This window comes from Equus asinus, chromosome 4 (assembly GCF_041296235.1).
Source record: "Equus asinus isolate D_3611 breed Donkey chromosome 4, EquAss-T2T_v2, whole genome shotgun sequence".
NCBI lineage: Eukaryota > Metazoa > Chordata > Mammalia > Perissodactyla > Equidae > Equus > Equus asinus.
The window spans coordinates 16,641,459-16,666,867 of record NC_091793.1 but is presented as its reverse complement, the minus strand read 5'-3'; the positions used below and the strand labels follow the sequence as shown (position 1 = coordinate 16,666,867).

Here is a 25,409-nt window from a genome sequence, read left to right as displayed (position 1 = left end):
GTCAGATCCACGCCGAGTGTGCAGACAGTCTCATCACTCTTTTAAACTTGAACAAATACAATTAGGGTATGCCAGTTTTGGGCCCTAGAGATACAGGAAAAAATTATATGCTCTGTTTTTCCGGCATCTGTAGTCTAGCTGGGGAGAGAGATAAGATAAATGGATATAATATGATCTGGATAAGTGTTATTCCAGTCTTGTGGACTGAGGTCCAGTGGGCCAGAGATGGGAGCTGGTTCACCTGGGGTAGTGGAGGAGTTTCACCGGGGCTGAGAGTTTTCAGAAGACCTAAAAGGAGATTCAAGATCCTTCCAGCGGAGATCTGGGTGGGGATGGTGTGAAAGGGGCATTCTGGTAGAGGGCATATGTTTGAGCAGACAGAGAGGACTGCAAGTGCTTAGTGTTTTCAGGAATCCATGAGTGTGCAGCCTGGGGAGAGCAAATGGCAGTGATTGCAATCCAAATTTATTTTCTCTTTATACAGCAGATGTGAATTATTGTGTGCTGAATAGATGCTGCCATGATTGCTGTTTAGTAGCTATTAATAGTTATTTCTATTTCAGGAATATTTTGATTGGCCTTAGCTCAGTTAAAAATTTTTCTTTTGGTTAAAAGTGTAATAAAGGAGAAAGGCATGATGCATATGTGACAAATTAACATGCAACTTTGGGAATTATTCACAGATAGTTCATGACTTATTAATTGTTCTGTGGTTGGAATATCAGTTATCCAATTTTCCTAAGAACAATGCTTTTCTTCATTTTTTTTAAGTTTTAGTCTTTTCTTTTTTTTCTTTGAGTTCGTAATAGTTTACATCATTGTGAAAGTTTAGTTGTACATTATTTCTTGTCTGTTACCACATAAGAGCTCCCCTTTACCCTCTGTGTCCACCCCCCTTCCCCTGGTAACCACTGAACTGTTTTCTTTGTCCATGTGTTTGTTTCTATTCCACATGAGTGAAATCATCTGGTCTTTGTCTTTCTTGGTCTGGCTTATTTCACTAAGCATAATTCCCTCCAGGTCCTTCCATGTTATGGCAAATGGGATGAATTTGTCTTTTTTTTCTGGCTGAGTAGTATTCCATTATGTATATATACCACATCTTCTTTATCCAGTCATCAGTCAGTGGGGACCTGGATTGTTTCCATGTCTTGGCTATTGTGAATATGCTGCTGTGAACATAGGGGTGCATGTTACCTTGGATTGTTGATTTCAAGTTGTTTGGGTAGATACCCAGTAGTGGGATAACTGGGTCGTATGGTAGTTCTACTTTTAGTTTTTTGAGGAATCTCTGTACTGTTTTCCATAGTGGCTGCACCAGTTTGCATTTCCACCAGCAGTGTATGAGGGTTCCCTTTTCTCCACACCCTTTCCAACATTTGTTATTTTTTGTCTTAGTGATTATAGCCATTTTAACAGGCGTAAGGTGGTATCTTAGTGTAGTTTTGATTTGTATTTCCCTGATGATTAGTGATGTTGAACATCTTTTCATGTGTTTATTGGCCATCTCTATATCTTCTTTGGAAAAATATCTGTTCATATCCTCTGCCCATTTTTTGATCGGGCTGTTTGTTTTTTTATTGTTCAGTTGTGTGAGTTCCTTATATATTATGGAGATTAACCCCTTATTGCATATAGGATTTGCAAAAATTTTCTCCGAATTTGTGGGTTGTCTTTTGGTTTTGATCCTAGTTTCTTTTGCCTTGCAGAAGCTCTTTAGTCTGATGAACTCCCACTTGTTTATTTTTTCCTTTGTTTCCCTTGTCTGAGAAGACATGGTATTTGAAAAGATCCTTTTAAGTTCAATGTCAAAGAGTGTACTCCCTATGTTATCTTCCAGGAGTTTTATAGTTTGACTTATCTTCAAGTCTTTGATCCATTTTGAGTTTATTTTTGTGTATGGTGTGAGATAGTGGTCTACTTTCATTCTATTGCATGTGGCTGTCCAGTTTTCCCAACACCATTTATGGAAGAGACTGTCTTTTCTCCATTATATATTCTTGGCACCTTTGTCGAAGATTGGCTGTCCATGTATGTGCGGTTTTATTTCTGGGCTTTCAGTTCTGTTCCATTGATCTGTGTGCCTGTTTTGTACCAGCACCATGCTGTTTTGATCCCTATGGCTTTGTACTACACTTTGAAGTCAGGGATTGTGATACCTCCAGCTTTGTTCTGTTTTCTCAGGATTGCCTTAGCAATTTGGGGTCTTTGGTTGCCCCATATGAATTTTAGGATTCTTTGTTTTATTTCTGTGAGGAATATGATTAGGATTCTGATTGGGATTGCATTGAATTTGTAGATTGCTTTGGGTAGCATGGGCATTTTAACTATGTTTATTCTTCCGATTCATGTTCATGGAATCTCTTTCTGTCTCTTCATGTCATTATCTATTTCTTTCAATAATGTCTTATAGTTTTCAACAGTGCTTTTCTTTGATCTTGTTTAGTCTGCCATTGTTTGATTCCAAAGCTTTGCTGTGCTAGATATCAATTTTGAGTAAAACAGGTGTTAGGATTTCAGAGAGTGACAGCAGGGACCATTCACAGAGGAAGATGGGTGCCCATGTGAGACGTAGCTTGTAGAGAACCAACTGAAAGAAATCATAGTGACTTCTTTATCACAGGCGTAAATACATATAGCTAAATTTCTTAGCTATCTTAGTAGAAAAAAGAGGCTTTATTGTAGATTATTCAAGTTGTATAATTATTCTTTTATTTTGACTGTAAGATTAAATAATAAATATCATCAAAACTTTATGCTGGTGTTGCAGATAGAGGTAATTAGGTTTATTGTTTGTTGTAGAAATAGTGATCACTCCTGGCGTTCTTCAGAATGTTTGAAACCATTGGGTATTTTCTTAGCATATTAGTGTCTGCACTATTTGGTACTCTTTTTAAAACTATCTTGAGAGTGTTAGTGAATATTCTTTTTATGGCATATTGTCACTGAAAGTGGCTTACATACTTAATTGCTTCATACAGTTATTGAGGCAGGATTAATGCTGTACCCTTCAATTTTCACTTTTTTATTTGGTCACTGAGACACTGAGTCCAAGCTTCATGATCCACATTTAGAGAGGGCTGATTGGTAAGATATGGGCAAATTATTTTACATGTGATTTCCTGATTTTTAGTTGATTAATTTACATTCTGCCTCTTTCCCAAAACAGATTTGAAGTGCCTTAAAAAATAAATACAGTTAAATAAAATAGGATCAGGGAGGAAACTGGAGAGAGGGGAAAAGCCAGAAAGGAAAAATAAGATATTAATACTCAAAGTCATGCCATGGGGTTCACAGTGTTAAAGAGGGTCATAGATTTGACTCTAGACTTCCTAAAGGCCCAGACAGAGAAGAAAACATGATAAATAATGTGATTTATATCATCTATCCATATCGATAAAGACCCACTGCTTGGAGTACAAGTCCTCATGATGCTGAAGCTCAAGAAGAGAAGTGTCTCGTCCGGGCTCCAGGAAGGGGGAGATTTATGAAGTGTCTCTGCCAGCCCTGAGTAAGCACAGTAACTTGGGGTGATGCTGTGTCAGGAGTCCTGTAGAAATGTGCAGCTCCCTGAGGGTGTGGCTCAATCTAGGGATGGAGTGGCGAGCGATGTGATTCACAGTGAGAGCAAAAGGAGAAGGTTCACATGGCCAGAACTGGTCTGTGAGGATCTCTTAAATTGTCCAATACAGCAATTTTTCTCCTAATATTGAAACAGATTGCTGTTTCCTTAGAGGATTCATGGAATGAGGAAATTGGCTTGCATTTAGGTGCCATGTTGCACAAAAAAATTCTTATCTTCAAAGCTGTGTAATGATAGCCAGTTCAGGTGGTGCTCCTGGCATGAGAGCCATGTGGGAACTGAGATGCCCAGAAGGGACAGCCACAGGTTCTCTTCTCTGAGCAGGCACTCTCTGAGAAGAGTGCACTCTCTGACATGTTCTCTGGCATGTTCTCTGTCTGTCTGTCTGTCTCTCTCCCTCTGTCATCCCTCCCCGCCGATCTGTGTAGTTGACTATATATAAGCTCAGAGCATGTGTTTCCGGCTTCTCTGTATCTAGAGAATGGATAGTATATTCGCCCCTCAGGCAATCCTTCGTGAATATTGTTTCTCGTAATTGTACTTTAGGTACATATTAGGTGACAGAGGACGCGGTTATAGTCTCTATCTAGAACATGAAATGCAGATCTTCTGTTTGGGTTCTAGGGCAAATCCATCAGTATAAACAGTCACCTTAAAGTGGGATTGGGTTGTCACAGGGACTGGAAGTACTAAAGCCAGACTGCTTCAGTTGGAACTGTGGCTCTGCCAGTTATTAGCTGAATGATAGAGGCAAGTTACTTAGACTTCTCTCTACTTCAGTTAGCTGTAAAGCAGAGGTGACAGTATTGGTTTCGTAAGGTTAAAGCAAGGATTAAATGAGATAATACACAAAAAGCTTGATAAGAACAGTGTCTGGCTAAGCCTCAATATATGTAGCTCCTTTATTTTGTGTTGTAAATTAAGGAGCTGCAACAGACAGGCCTAGCCCACCTCCCCACAGAAATAAGTTGAAGCAGTGTTCTGAACAGGACATTTGGAAATTAGATTCTTTTTTTCTGGTTTGTAACAATTCTATCCTTTTTCAGAGAAACAGCACCCAGGACTATCTTCCAAAGAGTTCTGGATATCCTAAAGAAATCTTCTCATGCTGTGGAGCTGGCCTGCAGAGATCCATCCCGAGTGGAACATCTGGCTTCCAGTCTGCAGTTAATAACAGAATGCTTCAGGTGTCTCCGAAATGCTTGTATAGAGTGTTCTGTGAACCAGAATTCAATCAGGTAGTGTTCTTTGCAGTTACATGCGTACCTTTGATGATATTTCTTTGTATGTGTGCATGGCTCTGTCATGTTAAGTTATCCATTAGCAATTGTTTGGGGATTATAGTGTCATCCATTGTTATTACAAGGCTATCTTTACGTCTCCAGGGGAGAAGTGCTCTGCAGCTCTTACCTCTGGGATTCTTTGACTAGTGTGTAATGGTATAACATGTTTAACATTAGGGGTTGGTTAGGTTTATCATTTGTATTTCTAGTATGTTTTGAGGTATTTGGTTTTCTTCATAGCACAGGGATTTGAACTTAATTTTGATTCTTTGCTCCTAGATTCTGCCTGCCTAAATGCACATGCAGATTTCGACCTCACTTTTCTTATAAATGTTTTGATTAGTTTTAGTGTGTTAGTTACCTTTGTGTTTACTTTGAACAAGGAGCGCATTTTGCAGATTTCTAAGAAGACCTTTTAGGATTTCGTTAAGGTTGTGTAAAGCTGCAGTCTCTGCTTCAGCTATTGTATAGCGTGCACGTTTTTGAAAGTCGTTAAAATGGTGAGCAAGAGAATCGCCAAGTACTGCTCTTGTTATTTCACACGTTGCTCTCTCCTCCCAGAACTGCGCGCCTTTCCTCTGATTTTATGGAATCTGCTTTCTATGGAAAATTTTTACTTGAGTTGAAATCAGAAGCCATGAAGAGCATGCTCACCTTTCTTTCCTGGACTTGAATGTAGACAGAGCCTCCAGGCCTCTCTGTCACTGCTGTGATGGGTGAAGTTGGGCTGGTCCAGAAGCCACTTGAGGGACTCCCTTTGCTGCCTAGACAGTTTTATACCTGAGGCTTTGCTATGATTAATGAGTTTTTTAAGATCAAAGGAAAGGGAGAAAAAAACTAAAGTTTTTTCACTTCAATTTAAACCAAAGCTGTTAGCCATTTGCAGATAAATGAATAGAAACAATAATAATCTTGATAATAATAGTTAACATTTTAAAAATGTCATTGGTTATGTGCTAGAAGCAGTGGGCCAGAGGCTAGTTTATTTTGTCCCTTTCCGGGCAGGAGGCCCTCTAGTGTTATGGGGGAGGGAAAGGAGGGCCTTAGAACAGAAAGGTGGACTGTGGGCTGGCAAACTTATCTTTATGCTTTGCCAGGCTCGTGGGGAAGGAAGCAAGCATTTGGTGAGCCCACCCTAAGCCCCAGGCTTTGTCCCAAGAGCTTGACTTGCAGTATCTTGTTTAATCCTTAGAACAAACCCAAGAAATAGTATGCTACTATTTTTCCATTTTACAAAAGAAAAACTGTGACTCAGAGAGGTTAAAGAACTTGTCCAAGAGTCACTCATTCAGTATGTGATAGAGCCTGGGAATGTTCTCTCCGACTCTGAACTGTCTGACTTGAAAGCTTGACTCAGAAGCAGTTGCCATAACTACCCCAAGACACACATTGACCTGTCATGTGCAACTGTTCCATCCTTTAAACAGCTACTTGACCCTGGACAAGGGCCTTCGCCTTTATGAGTACCAGTTTTCTTCTCTTACAACAGGGTGAGGGATATCTTCTGCACAGGACTGTTGAGTTTTAAATGAGATTACTTATGTAAAATGTGCACATGATGTGCTCAGTAAATGTCAGATGTTTCTGCCCTTGCCTTGGGAATGACAGTATGATAGATGTTTATGATAATATTATTTTCTTTGAAAACAGTTTTTATTATTTTCTTCTTTGGGTGCAAAAGTAATAGATGTAAACTATAAAAATTCAAACATTACAAAGATAAATAATATGGCAAATAAAATATCAGCTGTCTCCTGGCAGGGCCATCAAAGCAAGGGCTATACTTTGTGTGGTCATGCTATCTTTTTATTGCATGCAACTTATGGTTGGGTTAAAATGAAGATGAGCGTTTAAGACTGTTAGTTTTTCTGTGTCTTACCTTCTAGGATTGTATTATTATTTACTGTTGATTTTAAGGGGAAATTCCAACCATTTAGGGTGTCAGCTCCTGGAAAAAACGTTTTCTAGTCAGAAATACAGCAGAGATTCTGGTAAGGACTTTGGAGTCAACCTTAACTAAAGCCAGTATTTCTGAGCCTGTCAAGATTCAGATCGCAACCTATATGTATTTTTCTGGTGTTTTATTTTAAGTTATTAAAGAGTTAATCAAAAAGTGTGATGCTATTAAGGCCTACATCCTTTTACATCTTTTGTCTAAACATTGCACTTTGTGTGGACTGGGATTATATTTTGCTAGTATTTATGGAACAGTGTAAAACAACGAAGCAAACAATCTGAGTCATACAAAATTTTAGGAAGTACTCAAAGAAAACTGTCCAGAGCAGTTAGCTCTGCATGTAAATGTAACCTCTGTTGTTGGGGTCACTATACTTTTACTGTAAAGAGCCAGATAGATAGTTTAGGGTTTGTTATCTCTGTACAGTTTCTCAGTTCTCCCATTATAGTGTGAAAGCAGCCATAGGTAATATGTGAACGAATGTGCACGGCTTTGTACTAATAAAACTTCGTTTGTGAACACTGAAATTTGAATTTCCTAAAGTTTTCATGTCATGGAATTATATTTCTCTTTTGATCCCCCCCACCCCCCCAAAAAAATCTGTCCATAAAGAAATAGGCAGTGGGCCCACTTCCCTGGTCGCCATTTGGATGTGTAGAGGCAAGAGCAGGACGAGAGGCAGAGCAGCCTCCTCTTTCTGGGAGGCAGGTGCTGAGCCACTTTTCTAGCCAGTCTTATGCCTGGGTAAAGAGAAAAGGATCAGTGGCTCTCTGAGCGCCTGGCCTTGTGGAAGGGAAAGAGGACCCTAGCTGTGTGCACACCAACCCTCATCTTCTTTAGGAGTGAATGTCTTGGCTTAATTCTGATTTGTGTTGAGGAGAAGTGAAGAAGTTAGGGAGCTGTATTAGTTTCCTTTGCTGCTGTAATAAATTAGTGCAAATTTAGTGGCTTAAAACAATGGAAATTTATTTTATTATTTATTTATTTTCAAAATCACAGTAGGTAGTTATGTATCCTAGTTCTAAGTCCTTCTGGTTCTTCTCTGTGGGATGCTGCCACAGCATGGCTTGATGTGTGGTGTGTAGGTCCGCTCCCAGGATCTGAACTGGTGAACCCTGGGCTGCCAAAGCAGAGTGCAAGAACGTAAGTGCTATGCCACCAGGCCAGCCCCTATTTTTAATTTTTTTTGGTGAGGAAGATTGGCCCTGAGCTAACACCTGTTGCCAGTCTTCCTCTTTTTTACTTGAGGAAGAGTAGCCCTGAGCTAACATCTCTGCTTATCTTTCTCTATTTTGTATGTGGGGTGGTGGCCGCAGCATGGCCCCTCAGGTTTGGTAATTCAGTAGAACGGCTCACAGAACTCAGAGAAGGACTTTACATACTGTTACCAGATTACTGTAAAGGATACACCTCAGGGACAGCCAAATGGAAGAGATACAAAGGATCAGGGGTGGGAGGAGTGAAGAGCTTCTATGTCCTCTCTGGGTATGTGATCCTCCCAATACTTGGATGTGTTCACCAGCCTGTACAGAAACTTTCCAAACTCATCGTTTAGGAGTTTTTATGGAGATTCCATCACATAAGCATGATTGAAATTATTGACCATTGGTGATTGAACCCAGAGGTTGGAGGTTGGTTCTTTTGGCAACCAGCCCCCATCCTGAAGCTATATGGAGGCCCAGTAAGTGTTCCCTCCTAAGCATAAACTCAGGTATGGTTGAAAGGGGCTGCTTGTGAATAACAGAAGACACTCCTGTCACACAGGATATTTCAAAGGCTTTAGAAGCTCTGTGCCAGGAACTGGGGACAAAGACCTATTGTGTATGTCTTATTATACTACGTCTCTTTTGCCATATCAGGTAACATATTCACGGGTTCTGGAGTATAGGATATGGACATCTTTTGGGGACCATTATTTTGCCTACCACTGTCCACCCTTTGGCCCCTAAGTATACATGTCTATCCTATGTGCAAAATACATTAATCTCATTCCTAGTCTCTCACATTCTGGACCCGTTACAGCGTTAACTCAAGCCCACAATCTCATTTAAGTCTCATGAGCTAAAAAGTCCCAAATCTCATCATCTTAGTCATCTAAATTATGTATGGGTGAGACTCTGGGTATGGTTCCATCCTGGAGCAGAATTCTTCTTTATCTGTGGACATGTGAAACTAGAAAACAAGTTATCTGCTTCCAAAGTGCAGTGGTGGGACAGGCATGGGATAACAGTTTTAGACATTACCCTTTAAAAGAGGAGAAAGTTGAAGGAAAAAAGGAGTCACTGGTTCCAACCAATTTCAAAATCCAGTTGGGCAAACTCAGGTTTCGAGGCCTGGGAGTAATTCTCTGTGGCTTGAGGCTCTGCTCTTGGCCCTCCCCTCAGAGTCACCCTTCCTTTGTCTTGAAGGATAGCACATGTTTACAACTGAGTAGTTTTATCAGCTTATTTCCTGCGTGTAGAATTTTGGGAGCCTGACTGCCTTCTTTCATTTCATCCTTTCTCTGTGCATTTTGTCCGAGCTGGCAGAGTTTCTACTGATAGAACATTCTGAAAAAACGTTGTGGGTCTCACATATGTGTCATGGGGATTCACACCATTAGACCAGAGAGTCTCCCATAGAGCTTTCCTAGATAACTTCATCTCTACTTCGGGTTTCTACTGAGATGATTGAGGGCATCCATGAGCCACAGTCTCTTCAAAGAGCCCCTGTGTGAAGGAACACTCTGACCTTTTGATCCTTCTAAGGCACTAGCAAAAGGTGGTCCACAGCCTTGGCTTTCTGTCCAGAGCACACTTCCTGACAGTGAATCTCCTAGTTTTGGCATCTTTTGCAGTCTGGATAGGCTGATAATTTCCCAAATTATCAAGACCTGCTTCTCTATTGGTTCATTTATCTCTTCCGTCTTGAATTTTACTATAAGTGGCAAGAAGAAATCAGGCCTCACCTTCAACATGTGGCTTGGAAATCTGCTCAGTTAAATATCCAAGTTCATCGTTCCTAAGCGTTAGTTCAGCTCAGCTTTGACCACTATTTAAAAAGGATGGCCTTTCCTCCCGTTTCCAATGTGTTCCTCATTCTTTCTGAGCCTTTACCAGTAGTACCTTCAGTGTCCATATTTCTATCAACAGTCTGTTTTAGGCAATCTAGGCTTTTTCTTTTCACGCTCCTCAAAATTCTTTTGGCCTCTGCCACTTCCACATTTTTAGGAATTTGTTATAGCAGCACCCCACGTCTGCTACCCAAATTTATATGAGTTTCCTAGCGCTGCTGTGACAAATTAACAAAAACTTAGTGGCTTAAAACAACACAGATTTTATCTTATAATTCAGGAATTCAGAAGTCTAAAATGGGTGGACATGGCTGCATTCCTTTTGGAGGCTCTTGGGGAGAATCATTTTCCGTGCCTTTTCCAGCTCCTGGAGGCTGCCTGCATTCCTTGGCTCATGGCCTCCATCTGTGACCCTGACCCTCTTGTATTCCTCTTATAAAGACCCTTGTGGTTACATTGGGCCCGCCTGGATAATCCAGGACACTCTTCCCATCTCGAGTTCCTTAGTTTGCTCATGACCCCCTTTGCCGTGGAAGGTACCATATTCACAGATTTTGGGCATTATGATGTGGACATCTTTAGAGGGCCCTTACTCTGCCTACCACAGGAACTATAAACCAGTAGTCTCAGCACCGTTCGTTAGATCATCATTTGAAATGAAGGTTTAAGAAAAAGATTGTGTCTAACTTGTCTTTTTTAAAAATCTGACGCAGGAACTTGGATACAATTGGCGTTGCTGTTGATTTGATCCTTCTTTTTCGTGAGCTGCGAGTGGAACAGGAATCCCTGCTGACAGGTAACTTGCATCATGATTCGTGAGTTATTTATAACTTTGAAAAGAGTTTAAAAACCAGTCCTTGGAGTATTACATCATTCATTAAAGCAAATGTTCTGTATTTCATGATACAGAGAAACTTCATTAGTGATGTTAAAGAATTTGCATAAAAGAAAGTTGCAGTGACCTGCTTCCCTCCCTGTACTGTGGGCTGAATCGTGTCCCTCTCAGATTCACGTGTTGAAGCCCTAAACCCTGGGGCCCCAGAACGGGTCTGTGTTTGGAAATAGAGCCTTTAAAGAGAGAATTAAGGTAAAGGAGGTTAGATCAGTGGGACCCAACCCAGGATAGTGGGTGTCCTTATAAGAAGAGGATGTTAAGTCACAGGTACACGCAGAGGGATGACGTGTGCAGACACGGAGAGAAGGGGGCCATCTACAAGGAGAGAGGCCTCAGAAGACGCCAACCCTCCCAACACTTCGATCTTGGACTTGTAGCCTCCAAAACTGTGAGAAAATAAGTTTCTGTTGTTTAGGCCGCCGTTCTGCGGTCCTTTGTTATGACAGCCTGGCAGAGTAAGACAGGGTCTTTCAATATTTATGGATGCGACAGGCCCTGCTCTAGGGGTTGGATGTAATCCAACAGTGACCAGAGGAGACAGAAATCTCTGCCCTCAGGGAGCTTACCTTCCAGTGAGGGGAGCCTGATACTAAATTTGTTAAATAAATCAAATATGTAGTGTGACAGAAAGAGAAGTTCACTCGTTGTTAATGGCTATTGATGTGGGATGAAGAGTTAAACAAAGCTTCTTAATTTGAAGACCAAGAAGCTTTTCTAGAGTGTTCTGAATGTTTTTTTTTTTTTAATGGAGATTGGTAGTATGACTGAACAGGAAGGGACTCTTTTTTTTTCCCCCCCAATTATTTTATTAAGGTCATAATGGTTTATAACATTGTATAATTTCACGTGTACGTTATTACTTAACAGTTTCTACCTAGACTACATCACCACCAATAGTCTTAATTTTTATGCGTCACCATATATATGTGCCCCTTTACCGCTTTCACATACCCTGCAATCCTTTGCCCCTCTGGTAACCACTAATCTGTTCTCTTTATCTGTGTGTCTGTTTATCTTCCACATATGAGTGAAATCATGTGGTGTTTGTCTTTCTCTGTCTGGTGTATTTCTCTTAATACCCTCAAGGTCCATCCATATTGTTGTAAATCGGGCAGTTTTGTCTTTCTTTATGGCGGAGTAGTATTCCATTGTGTATTTATACCACATCTTCTTTATCCATTCATCCGGTGGGCATTTTGGTTGCTTCCACGTCTTGGCTGTTGTGAATAATGCTGCAGTGAACATAGTGGTGCATAAATTCCTTTGAATTGTTGATTTCAAGTTCTTTGGATAACTACCTGGTAGTGGGATAGCTGGATCATATGGTAGTTCTATTTTTAATTCTTTGAGAAAGCTCCATACTGTTTTCCATAGTGGCTGTACCGGTTTGCATTCCCACCAGCAGTGATGAGAGTTCCCTGGCGCCACCCCCCCCCCCCCCCCCCCCCCCCCCCGCATCCTCTCCAATGTCTATTTTTTGTCTTGCTAATTATAGCCATTCTGAATGGGTGTAAGGTGTTATCTCGTTGTAGTTTTGCATTTCCCTAATGGTTAGTGATGTTGAACAAGTTTTCATGTGCTGGTTGGCCACCAGTATACCTTCTTTGGAAAAATGTCTGTTCATATCCTCTGCCAATGTTTTCATCAGATTGTTTGTTTTTTTGTTGTTGAGTTATATCAGTTCTTTATGTATTTTGGAAATTACCTCTTGTTGGATATATGATTTGCGAATATTTTTTCCTAGTTGGTGGGTTGTCTTTTCTTATTATTCATGGTTTTTCCTTTGCGTTGCAGAAGCTCTTTAGTCTGATGCAGTCCCCCTTGTTTATATTTTCTTTTGTTTCCCTTACCTGAGTAGACATGGTATTCAAAAAGATGCTGCTAAGACCAACGTCAAAGAGTGTACTGCCTATGTTTTCTTCTGGGAGTTTTATGGTTTCAGGTCTTATATTCAAGTCTTCAATCCATTGAGTTAATTTTTGTGTTTGGTGTAAGGTAATGGTCTACTTCCATTCTTTTGCATGTGGCCGTCCAGTTTTCCCAACACCATTTATTGAAAAGACTCCTTTCTCCATTGTATGTTCTTGGCTCCTTTGTCAAAGATTAGCTGTCTGTATATATGTGATTTTATTTCTGTGCTTTCAGTTGTGTTCCACTGATGTGTGTCTGTTTTGTGCCAGTACCATGCTGTTTTGATTACTATAGTTTTGTAGTATATTTTGAAGTCAGATTGTGATGCCTCCAGCTCTGTTCTTTCTTCTCAGGATTGCTTTAGCTATTTTGGGTTTTTGTTGTTCCATATAAATTTTAGGATTCTTTGTTTTAGTTCCATGACGAATTTCATTAGGATTCTTTTCTTTTTCTTTTTTTTTTTTTTTGAGGAAGATTAACCCTGAGCTAACATCCATGCCCATCTTCCTCTACTTTATACGTGGGACGCTTGCCACAGCATGGTGTGCCAAGCACTGTCATGTCCGCACCCAGGATCTGAACTGGCGAACCCCGGGCTGCTGAGAAGCAGAAAGTGCGCACTTAACCTCTGTGCCACCGGGCTGGCCCCTCATTGGGATTCTGATTGGGTTTGCATTGAATCTATAGATTGCTTTAGGTAATGTGGACATTTTAACTATGTTTATTTTTCCAGTCCATGTGCATGGAATATCTTTCCATTTCTTTATGTCATCTTCAATTTCTTTCAATAATATCTTGTAGTTTTCATTGTACAGGTTTTTCACCTCCTTGGTTAAATTTATTTCTAGGTATTCTTTCTGTTGTGATTGCAGGTGGGATGGTATTCTTGGGTTCTCTTTCTGCTAGTTCGTTATTAGTGTATAGAAATGCAACTGATGTTTTTAAGTTGATTTTGTACCCTGCAACTTTGCTGTAGTTGTTGATTATTTCTAATAGTGTTCTGGTGGATTCTTTAGGGTTTTCTATATAAAGGATCATGTTGTCCACAAACAACAAGAGTTTCACTTCTTCCTTTCCAATTTGGATCCCTTTGGTTTCTTTTTCTTGCCTAATCGCTCTTGCCAAAACCTCCGGGAGTGTGTTGAATAGGAGTGGCAAGAGTGGGCACCCTTGTCTTGTTCCTATACTCAAAGGGTTGGCTTTCAGTTTTTCCCCATTGAGTATGATGTTGGCTGTGGGTTTGTCATATATGGTCTTTATTATGTTGAGGTACTTTCCTTCTATGCCCATTTTATTCCGAGTTTTTATCATAAATGGATGTTGGATCTTGTCAAATGCTTTCTCTGCGTCTGTTGAGATGATCATGTGATTTTTATTCCTCATTTTGTTGATGTGGTGTATCACGTTGATTGATTTGTGGATGTTGAACCATCACTGCATCCGTGGTATAAATCCCACTTGATCATGGTGTATGACCCTTTTAATGTATTTCTGTATTCAATTTGCCAATATTTTGTTGAGGATTTTTGCATCTATGTCCGTCAGCAGTATTGGTCTGTAATTTTCCTCCTTTGTGTTGTCTCTGTCTGGTTATGGTATCAGGGTGATGTTGGCCTTATAGAATGAGTTAGGCAGCCTTCTATCTTTTTCAGTTTTTTGGAATGGTTTGAGAAGGATTGGTATTAAATCTTCTTTCAGTGTTTGGTAGAATTTTCCAGAGAAGCCATCTGGTCCTGGACTTTTGTTTTATGGGAAGTTTTTGATTACTGTTTCAATCTCTTTACTTGTGATTGGTCTATTCAGATTCTCTGTTTCTTCTTGATTTGGTTTTGGGAGGTTGTATGAGTCTAAGAATTTATCCATTTCTTCTAGTTTATGCAATATAGTTTTTTTATAGTTTTCTCTTACAATCCTTTGTATTTCTGTGGTATCCATTGTAATTTCTCCTCTTTCATTTCTGATTTTTTAAATTTGATCCTTGTCTGTTTTTTTCTTAGTGAGTTTGTGAATTTTGTTAATCTTCTCAAAGAATCAGCTCTTAGTTTTGCTGATCCTTTCTCCTTTTTTTTTTTGGTGTCTATTTCATTTTTTTCTGCCATGATTTTTATTATTCCCTTTGTTCTGCTGACTTTGGCCTTTGTTTCTTCTTTTGTCCAGCTCTACTAGGTGTAGTTAAAGATTACTTATTTGGGATTTTTCTTGTTTGTTGAGGTGGACCTATATTGCCATGAATTTCCCTCTTAGAACCGCTTTTGCTCATATCCTAAGAGTTGGTATGATGTATTTTCATTTTCATTTGTCTCCAGGTATTTTTTAATTTCTCCTTTGATTTCTTACTTGATCCATTGGTTGTTTAGTAGCATGTTGTTTATTCTCCACATATTTGTGACTTTTCCAGCTTTTTCTTGCAGTTGATTTCTAGTTTCATAGCATTGTGGTCGGAAAAGATGCTTGATATGATTTCATTCTTCTTAAATTTATTGAGACTTTCCTTGTTTCCCATCATATGGTCTGTCTTTGATAATGTTCCATGTGCGCTTGAGAAGAGTCTGTATTCTGCTGTTGTTAGATGAAATGTTCCATGTGTGTCTACTAAGTCCGTTTGGTCTGGTTTTTCATTTAAGTCCAGTATTTCAGTGTTGGCTTTCTATGTGAATCATCTGTCCATTGATTTAAGTGGGGTGTTGAGGTCCCCTACTATTGTTGTGTTGCTGTTAATTTCTCCTTTAGATGTGTTAATAGTTGCTTTATATACTTTGGTGCTCCTGCCTTGGGTGCATATATATTCATAAGTGTTATGTCCTCTTGGTGGAATATCCCTTTTATCATTATATACTGCCCCCTTTGTCTTTCATTGCTTTTTTATCTTGAAGTCTGCTTTGTCTGATATAACGTTGGCAACACCTGCTTTCTTTTGCTTGCCATTTGCTTGGAGTATTGCCTTCCATCCCTTCACTCTGAGCCTGTGTTTGTCTTTAGAGCTGAGATATGTTTCCTGGAGGCAGCCTATTGTTGGGTCTGGTTTTTTAATACATACAGCCACTCTGTCTTTTGATTGGAGCATTCAGTCCATTTATATTTAGAGTGATTATTGATACATGAGGGCTTAATACTGCCATTTTATCTCTTGTTTTCCAGTTGTTCTGTGTTTCCCTTGTTTCTCTTCCCTTATATTCTTGACTGCCATTTCAATTTCATGGTTTTCTGTGATGGTTTTCTCTTTATTTATGATTTGTGTCTCTGAGCTTTTTGTTTAGTGGTTGTCATGAGGTTTGTGTAAGAGATCTTGTAGATGAGGTAGTCCATTTTCTGATAGCCTCTTATCTCCATTAGCCTAAGCAGGTTCCATCCCTTTTCTGTTCCCCTTCTAAGTTACTGTTGTCACAAATTATTCTGTTTTGTGTTGTGAGTTTGTGATTAAAATGAAGTGTTGATAGTTATTTTTGATGCTTTCCTTCCGTTTGTCTTTTATAAGTGTTTGCTAACCTGTTCTGATAGAGAGCTTCAATTTTCTGATTTTGTCTGTCTGTTTATCTCCTTGCTCAAGGTTTTGTGAACCTTTATCTTTTTTTTGGATATGAGGGCATCTTTTATCATTTCTTTTAAGGGAGCTCTAGGGGGGATGAGCTCCCTCAGCTTTTGTTTATCTGGGAAAGCTTTTATTTCTCCATTGTATCTGAAGGATAGTTTTGCTGGATAGAGTATTCTTGGCTGGAAGGTTTTGTCTTTCAGTATTTTGAATGTACCATTTCAGTCTCTCCTAGGCTGTAAGGTTTCTGCTGAGAAGTCTGCTGAAAGCCTATGGGGTTTTTTTTGTAGATTATTCTCTTCTTCCTTGCTGCCCTTAGTATTTTTTCTTTGTCATTGACTTTTGCCAGTTTTGCTATTATATGCCTTAGAGAGAGTCCTTTCACACTGATGTATTTAGGAGTTCTTTTGGCTTCATATAGTTGTAAGTCCAGTTCCTTGCCTAGGTTTGGGAAGATCTCAGCTATTACTACTTTGAGCAAGCTCTCTGCTCCTTTCTCCCACTCTTCTCTCTCTGGGATACCTATAGTCCTTATGTTGCATTTCCTAATTGAGTTGGATATTCCCCTAAGAATCTCTTCATTTTTTAAGTCTTAGTTCTCTCTCCCTTCTCCACTTGAAGCATTTCTATATTTCCGTGCTCTAAATTACTAATTCTGTCCTCCATAACATCAGTGGTGTTTTCTAAGGTGTCTAGATTGCTTTTTCTTTCATTCGTTGTGTTCGTCATCTCCAGAATTCCTGTTTGGTCTTTTTTAGAGTTTCGTTCTCTTTGGTGAAGTATTCCTTCTGCTCATTAATTTTATTCCTGAGTTCATTTAAGTGTCTGAGTTTTCTTGTAAATTACTGAGTTTCTTTATGACAAGTATTTTGAATTGTCTGTCATTTAGATTTTAAATTTCTGTGAGTTCAGGATCGGTTTCTGGAGACTTGTCGTTTTCCTTTTCCACTGCAGTTTTAATGTAGATCTTCATTGTGTTTGATGAAGTAGCCCTTTGCTGGTGCACAGTGGTAGTATCTGGATGCAGATTCCACTTTCTGGCTCTTGGGGGAGGACAGGAGCATGATTTCTGAACCTGCCGTGTCTGCTGGAAGTTGTGCTGATAGGGCTCATCTGCATTTGCCTGCTGGCCGCAGCTGCTTGGCGAGTCACACTTGCATGTGCAGGTGCTCTGGTGCAGAACTGCTGCCTTGGCCAGGGACTGGCCAAACTGGTGCGCTAAGCAGAAGGGGAGGGGTGCTTTCTTTCATGTGTGTGGGCCTGCTCTGCGCTCATGAGCAGTTTGCCTGGGCTGCTGTGCTTGGTGGGAGTGCCCACCTGGTGGCTGGGCTGCAACTCTGAAAATGAAAGCGGTCACATGCAGGCCTGCCTGCTCCCCCACCTCCTCTTACAGTTGTGTGCCGGCTGCTTTGTGAGGACCTACAACCTAGATAGCTGCCACTGGGGATAGGAGGAGATCCACCCACCTCCTTCCACTACTTCCTGGGGTTCCTCTACACCCACCTTCAGATGTATGGCTTCATGGTTCTCTCAGATGTCCTCTTGTGCTTTTAGGGAATCTGCTGTTGGTTAATGAATGTCTATTTGGTTGTAATTTAGGAGGGAGAGACTAAGGGAGCAGCTCACTCTGCCACAATGCTCTTTTTGGTTCTTGAACTGCTGGTATCAATACTTCTCATTTGGCCAAGGGTTTTTATCTAAACATTGTAATAATAGAATTTTAATATGTGATCTCTATGCAATACTTTATGAGTAATCCTAAGTCATTTAATAAGAAAATCTCAATGTAAATATCTAGTTTATAAGTAGATGTACAGATTGTAGGTTAAAAAATTCTTTTTGATAAAGAACTATTAAATTATAACATAATTCAATGAATACTTTTAAGTGAGAAGTCTCCTGCTGTATTTTAAATATGATTTGATTTATAAGTTGACTTATATACAGTTCTTAATGCCTGTACTTACTATATAAAAGTGAGGGATACTTATCTTAATATGCATGATGCTGTTGGAAGGTGGATAGAAAACTAGAGATGATAGTCTCTTTTTACGGGCGTAGAAACTGAGACTCAGAATTAAATAGGCTAAATTAGCTGTTAGGCGTTCTTGGTTTAATTCTCCTTCCATTCTGTGATTTTTTTTAGTGTTTTCATTTAAAATTCCTGCATGTTTCTGTTTCATTTAGAATTCTTCCTTTGGGAAATCATTGTTATCCCAAGAATTTGTAATTTAGTTATCTAAGAATTTACACACAAAGCATTTGCTCTAAGTTTTGAACATCAGTAATTTCTTGAGTATTCTAAAGAAATTGATAGTGTGTAGGATATAGTTGTAAAGTGTTTTTTTTTTTTTTTTTTTTTAAAGATTTTATTTTTTCCTTTTTCTCCCCAAAGTCCCCCCGGTACATAGTTGTGTATTCTTCGTTGTGGGTTCTTCTAGCTGTGGCATGTGGGACGCTGCCTCAGCGTGGTCTGATGAGCAGTGCCATGTCCGCGCCCAGGATTCGAACTAACGAAACACTGGGCCGCCTGCAGCGGAGCGCGCGAACTTAACCACTCAGCCACGGGGCCAGCCCCAGTTGTAAAGTGTTTTTAAGGTGTTGTATGTTAAAGTTATTTTTGTAGCTCCATTTTATAATAAAACGAAAGCCTCAGTGCTCCAACTGGGGGATTAAAAATCAGCAAGAAGGTACAGATTCCACTCTGTTGCATGGAAAGAGCTGTTTCTGAAGTCTGTGTGTGGTATGGTTATTCAGAAAGAGAGTTCAGAATGTACTGTGTTTTGTAATTGCTGAAAAATCCTGATGTGGTGGATAGTGTGTCACTGGCAGAGCTGAAGATCTGTGGTGGGCAGAAGCAGGTTTCTCTTGTAATGATGTATTTCTAAATGAGACGCCCAGAGGAAGCACCACACCAACGCTGTGATTAAATAACTATCAGAGCAAGCCAGCCCCTCCACTTGTTCATTGAATCCCATCCCCACCCGCCCACTCAGAAGTTCTTCTCCTGAAATTATCCCTTTTGTCTCTGGCTTCATCACTTTTTCTCTATTTACTCTATCATTTTATCAGCATTTAATATGTTCTCCTCCATCTTAAAAATATCTTCCCTTGACTCCATGTCCCCTTCAGTCCATTTTCCCTTTTCTCTGCTTTGTCCCACATCTGCTACATAAGATTTGTTATTTAGTGTTTACAATATATGGTAAAAGATTATTTCATTCTTTCTTCACAGGGTTAATTTTCTCTAAAGTGAAGCAGGTTGATAATCTAACAGAAAACTTGAAGGAGCAGATATCTAAAACTTTTTATGAACCAGTTTGCCATTGATGAATAAATTGGTGGTTTGGTTTGTGGTTTGGCTGTTTGTTGATATCCACCAGTGAGAGAAAGAAGATCTTTATAGACCTGTTTTATGATAGGTGTATTGCAGGGGAGGAAGACATTTCCTCTACCCACTGTGGATTCTTCTGGCTGGAGAACGAATTAAATTCACATGAGACAGAATAAGAGGAGAAAATTAAACAAAGCTTTATAACATGTATACATGGGAGAGGCTCAGGCAAACTGAGCAACTCGCCAAAATGGCTGAAGCCACCACCTTAAATATCATCTTCAGCTAAAGACAAAGGAGGATGTTGGGGGTTGGGGGAGTCAGTTATAGGAGGTTACCAGATTATGCAGATTTGCCTTCCACATGATTTATCAAGAGTTTCTAGAGATAAGGTCATCCCCCGTTCTTCCTGGTACAGAGAGGAAGACACCTTTACAGATGGAGATTTCCTTTACAATGCAATTGTTTCTTAATAAAGGATAAGTAAATTCCACTTTTCAGAGTCTCTTTCCTGTCTGCAGTTTTCAAAAGTAACCAGCCCAAAATAATCCTCATGCCAAAGAGACATATCTTGGGTGTCCAATTCCTGTCCCTCACAGTATTAAGAGTTGTTCACAATTTAGGTAGCTGCAGTTGTATTAGTTTAATTAATTAATATATTTTTTATTGACTTGAGATTCACATAAGATAACCACTTTAAAGTGAAAAATTAAGTGGCATTTAGTGCATTCACAATATTGTGCAATTACCACCTCTATCTAATTGCAAATATTTCATCACCCCAAAAGGACACCCTGTACCCGTTCAGCAGTTACTTTCCATTTCCCTCTCCCCTGAGCCCTTGGCAACCACTGTTCTAGGTTCTGTCTATGGATTTACCTATTCTGGAGTTTTCATACAAGTGGAATCATAGAATTATGTGACCTTTTGTGTCTGACTTCTTCCACGTAGCATAATGTTTTTTGAGGGTCATTTAGGTTGTGTCATCTATCACTACTTCATTTCTTTTTATGACTGAATAATATTCCACTGTATGAATATACCACATTGTTTATCTTTATTTGTTGATGGACTTTTGGGTTCTTTCCACCATTTGGCTAGTGAGCCACTATTTGGCTCTTTAGAATAGTGCTGCTGTGAATATGAGTGTACATATATTTATCTGAGTACCTGTTTTCAGTTCTTTTGGGTATATACTAAGAGTGGAATTGCTGGGTCAGTTTTATATTTAAATTTTTAAGGAACTGCCAAAATTTTCTATAGTAAGCTGAACGATTTTACCTTTTCACGAGCAACGTACAAGGTTCTAGTTTCTCCATATCCTTACTGACATGCATTTCCCTTTTTGGGGTGTAGTCATCTTGGTGAGTGTGAAATGGTATCTCATTGTGGTTTTTTTCTTTTTTTCTTTTTTAAAGATTGGCACCTGAGCCAGCAACTGTTGCCAATCTTTCTTTCTTTCTTTTTTTTTTTGCTTTTTCTCCCTGAATCCTCCCAGTACCTAGTTGTATATTTTAGTGTGGGTCCTAGTTGTGGCATGTGGGATGCCACCTCAGCATGGCCTGATGAGCAGTGCCATGTCTGCACCCAGGATCTGAACCAGTGAAACCCTGGGCCGCTGAAGTGGAGCGCTCAAACTTAACCACTCCACCACGGGGCTGGCCCCCTCATTGTGGTTTTGATTTGTGTTTCCTTAATGACTAACGATGTTGAACATCTTCTCATGTGCTTATTGGCCATCTGTAAATCTTCTTTGGGGAAAGGTCTATTCAAGTCCTTTGCCCAGTTTTTCATTGGTCTGTCTTTTTGTTGTTGAGTTGTAAGAGTTATTTATATATTGTGGATACATGATTAGGAATTATGTTGAACCTATAGATCCATTTGAGGAGAATTGCCATCTTAATGATCTTGAGTCTTCAGTTCGTGGCTATGGAACATCTCTTCATTTATATAAGTGCCAGTTTTTTTCAGTTTATCAGTTTTAAGTAGTTGACTTGTGTTTATGGGCAGAGTTGGAAGGATATTAGTGAGGCAAGAATGGAAATACAAGTTAAGTGATATTTCTCACTACTTTATTGAAAAAGACAGCTAACGATATTACTGTATTTTATTTGGAACTTAGTAATGCACTTTGGATTCAACAATGAAACTTAAAAAACATTTATGGTATATTAGTTCAAACCTAATACAAATCTTTTAAAAAGTATTCTGGTTCCCAATAAAGTGCCTGTGCTATCTTTTGACTATTTCTCTGTGAGAACCTTATTCTTGGTAGGGTTTTAGCAGGGTTTCTGTGCCAGTTTTTTGTTACCACTCTTGAAGTAAGAACTGTAATTACATTGTCAAAATAATATTTAGAGTATTATTTTCAGAGAATAATTGCAGTGGTGTGAGAGTATATTATGCTCATCAAATTTTATGTAAACACAAGCATGAGTTATTTTAATTGAGTTATTGGTGTTGTTTTTGGCTTTTATTCTTTACTAATCTGTAAAAATAATGTTGGGATTTTTGATGGGCTTTGTAACATTTGCAATATTTACATAAAGATCAGTTGATAAGCTGTTTGGTAAAAGTAAACCATCATTTGTGCTTGTCCGGAGTTTTCTTTTCTTGTTTCTAGCACATCTTTAAACCTTTTCCTTCCCAGAATTGTGTTCTGATTCAGAGTGCTAATTTTTAGTTGCCTGGTCAGTTGTTGGGTCAGTTGGCTTTCAGACCAACTTTATTATGGTCTTTTTGTGTGTGTTATATTAAATTTTACAAGGTTTTGAGTATTCTAACATATTCAGTAGAAATAAAATTGTCATTTTAAACTATAACCTAAGATTAAAAATGAAGATTTTTAAATTATAAACCTTTTGCATAATTTCATTATAACTTTTAAAAACTCAGAAAAGTGGGAAAAATAATTATTACTGTATATGCAGACTATATTAAGCACAACTGTTTTTTGGGTCATTTTTCAGTATTTGTATGGATATGAATGGATACTTGAAATTTTGTATCCTGCTTCTTTATTTTAGATTATAATGTAGGACCCTCCTCAGCATGGATGCCTGGCATAGCTGGGGCATGGCCCTGGAGGGTTGAGGCTTGGTCAGTGGGGCCCTTGTTCCCTTCCTCCTCCTCTCCCTCCCTCTGTTCCTCTTTCCTTCCTTTTCTCCATCCACTCTGCCAGCTAGAGTACAACCAGGAAATGGAAACTGCACTGGAATTTGAACAGGCAGACTGTCATATAAAGAATTATTCACTGTAACAAAGGCTTGAAATAACAAGATTGACTACTAAGTAATAAAGAGAATGCCAAAGAATACAGGAATTGCAGATATAATGAGTAGCCCAGTACCCCTAGGGCTGAGATGAGTGTCCATCTCATCTCGGCTCCCCTTCCTCTAAATCTGAGATCCAGGTGTTGTTGGAAAGGGCATGGTTGTGGCTCACTGGGTGGTAGTGAAGTCACTGAGGAGTGGTGTTGGTGGAACCATCCACAGGAAGGTACCATGACCCGGAACTTGCTTTGAAGCATCCTGAGGAAGTTTCTGCTTGCTGGACATTGCTGGTTGGTCATGCTCTGCAGGAGCTAATCACTGAAGAAGATGTTCACAGCGGGAGATGGATGCCAGAGAGACAGCGTGCTGTGGAAGCCTGGCCAGAGGAGAACCCCAGAACCGCGAAGAGAAAAACCTCCTCTCCCTCTGTTCTCGCAGTGCCCTTCCAGTGCCTCCTCTGACAAGGCTGAGTAAGCCAGTTGGCAAAGGAGACATATTTGAAGGCCTCACCTCTGTTTTTATAGAGTGGGCAATGAAGGATTTATTTGGGGCTGAGAGGCAGTGATTGACTGATACCACTCAAAAATGTTTTAAGCGCAGTCTGTGTAATGGAGCTCATGGATGTGAATCTCTTGGATATAAAGGACTTTGGAGAACCTTTAGTTCCTGTTGTGTTACATCCTCACAATCACAGTGTTATTTTCTCACTAATTTTTACCAATCTGGTGGGTGTTTAGTAGAATCTTGTGGTTTTCCCATCAGGATGAGCACTTTTCCATATATATATAATTATTATTTTTTTGCCTTTTGGATATCTGTGCTTTTTAAAGATTTTTTTTTTTTGCTGCCCTTTTATCTATTGGATTGTTTTTTTAAATGATTTATAAGAGATCCTTTAATGTATTCTGTGTATAAATCCTATGGCAGTTATGTGTTCCATATCTTTTCCTATTCTTTGGATAGTTTTAGGGTTTTTTTTTACTCTTTTTATGGTGTCTTGAGAAAAGAATGTTCTTAATTTTAATCTAGTCTATTAATATTTTTCTTTATGGGTATTATTTTATGTCTTATTTAAAATAACCTTTGTTATTCTGCAGTGTTGTTTTCTATTTTTACTTTTTTACATTTAGATGTAGTACTTGGAATTGAATTTTCTGTGTTGTATGAGGAAGGAGTTGAATTTCCATTTTTCCATGCTGATACCCAGTTGTTCCAGTGTTATTTTTTTAATTTTAATTTTTTTGGTGCGGAAGGTTTGCCCTGAGCTAACATCTGTTGCCATCTTCCTCTGTAACCACTGGGCCACTGGGGCTGTCCCCCAGTGATATTTTTTGAAAAGACCATCTTTTACTCAGTGATTTGCTGTCATGTCTCTGTTATTAATCACATGTCAGTATGGATCGGAGTTTATTTCTTGTTCTGTTCTTTTCTTTCGGTCTGTCTGTTGCCCCAGTACCACACTGTTAGCTACAATTGATTACTGTCTTGTGAAGACGAGTCCTCTTACCTAGTTACTTTCAACAGCATCTCAGCTATTCTTGGCCCTTTATATTTTGATGTACATTTTAGAATCATTTTGTCAAATTACACAGACACACGCAAGCATATACACATCTGATGTATAAAATTACACACACGCACACACTCAGTTGGGCTTCAGATTCACATTGCATTTAATCTCTAGATAAGAACTGAGTCGTCTGATCTGAATAAGGTGCAATTCTTTGCTTGTTCTACTTGAATGTCGCTCAGTCAAGTTTTAGAATTTTTTCCTTCGTGATATTGTACATCATTTTTAGTTACATTTTTGATGCTTTATAAATGGTCTCTTTTCTTGATATTTTTGCTTGTTCCTTATGTAGAAGTAATACTGATTTTTTATATTGACTTTCAATCCAGCAACTTCTGTGAACTCTCTTACTAATTTAAACAGTTTATACACTTAAAAAATATTTTCTATTTATATTAGAAATGACATTTCATCTGTGGGGGAAAAAGACAGTTTGGTTTCTTCTTTTCCAATCCTTAGGCCTTTTACTTCTTTTTCTTGCTGGCCAGATTTTCAATACAATGTTGATTAGAAATGGTGATAGCAGGTACCTCTGACTCATTCCCTTTCAAAAGGCACACTCTCTTTCTCTACACTTAGCCACTAATTATCGTGTGTGCTATAGATTTTTTGTTGATGCCCATTTTTAGGTTAAAGAAGTCCTCTTCTATTTGATGGCTAGGAGGTATTTTTTGGTTTGTTTTTTTAAAATTCTGAATGGGTGTTGAATTTTGTCAACTGCGTTTTTTGCAGTATTTGAGATGATCAGATGAGTTTTTCCTTTATTAGGTTAATGTGGTCAGTTATAAATTTTGATTTTCTAATGTTAAAGCAGCTCTCAACGCAGGTATAAATTCAACTTTGTCGTGTTATATATCACTAGACTCATTTTGTTAATATGTTTTTAGTATTTTTTACATGAGCGTTATTATTTTCCTTTCTCAAACTATTCTTGTTCTGACTTGGGTATCGTAGTTATGTTAGCCTCATAAAATTGGTTTGAGAGTCTACTCTCTTTTTTTCTCTTCTCTGGAAGATTTGTGT

At 39.0% G+C, this 25,409-nt stretch overlaps 1 protein-coding gene across 2 annotated transcripts in view; it reads left to right on the top strand.

Annotated features, from left to right (window-relative positions):
* The window catches only part of ATXN10 (ataxin 10), a 190,076-nt gene that overhangs the window by 20,868 nt on the left and 143,799 nt on the right, over positions 1–25,409 (top strand). For both annotated transcript variants that reach the window (XR_011502527.1, XM_044777897.2), the window contains exons 2-3: positions 4,630–4,821; positions 10,589–10,671. Coding sequence is in view for 1 of the 2 variants with exons in the window: in XM_044777897.2 (XP_044633832.2) it covers positions 4,630–4,821; positions 10,589–10,671 (275 nt within the window). In the remaining variant the exon portion in view is untranslated. The remainder of the gene's footprint in view (positions 1–4,629; positions 4,822–10,588; positions 10,672–25,409) is intronic.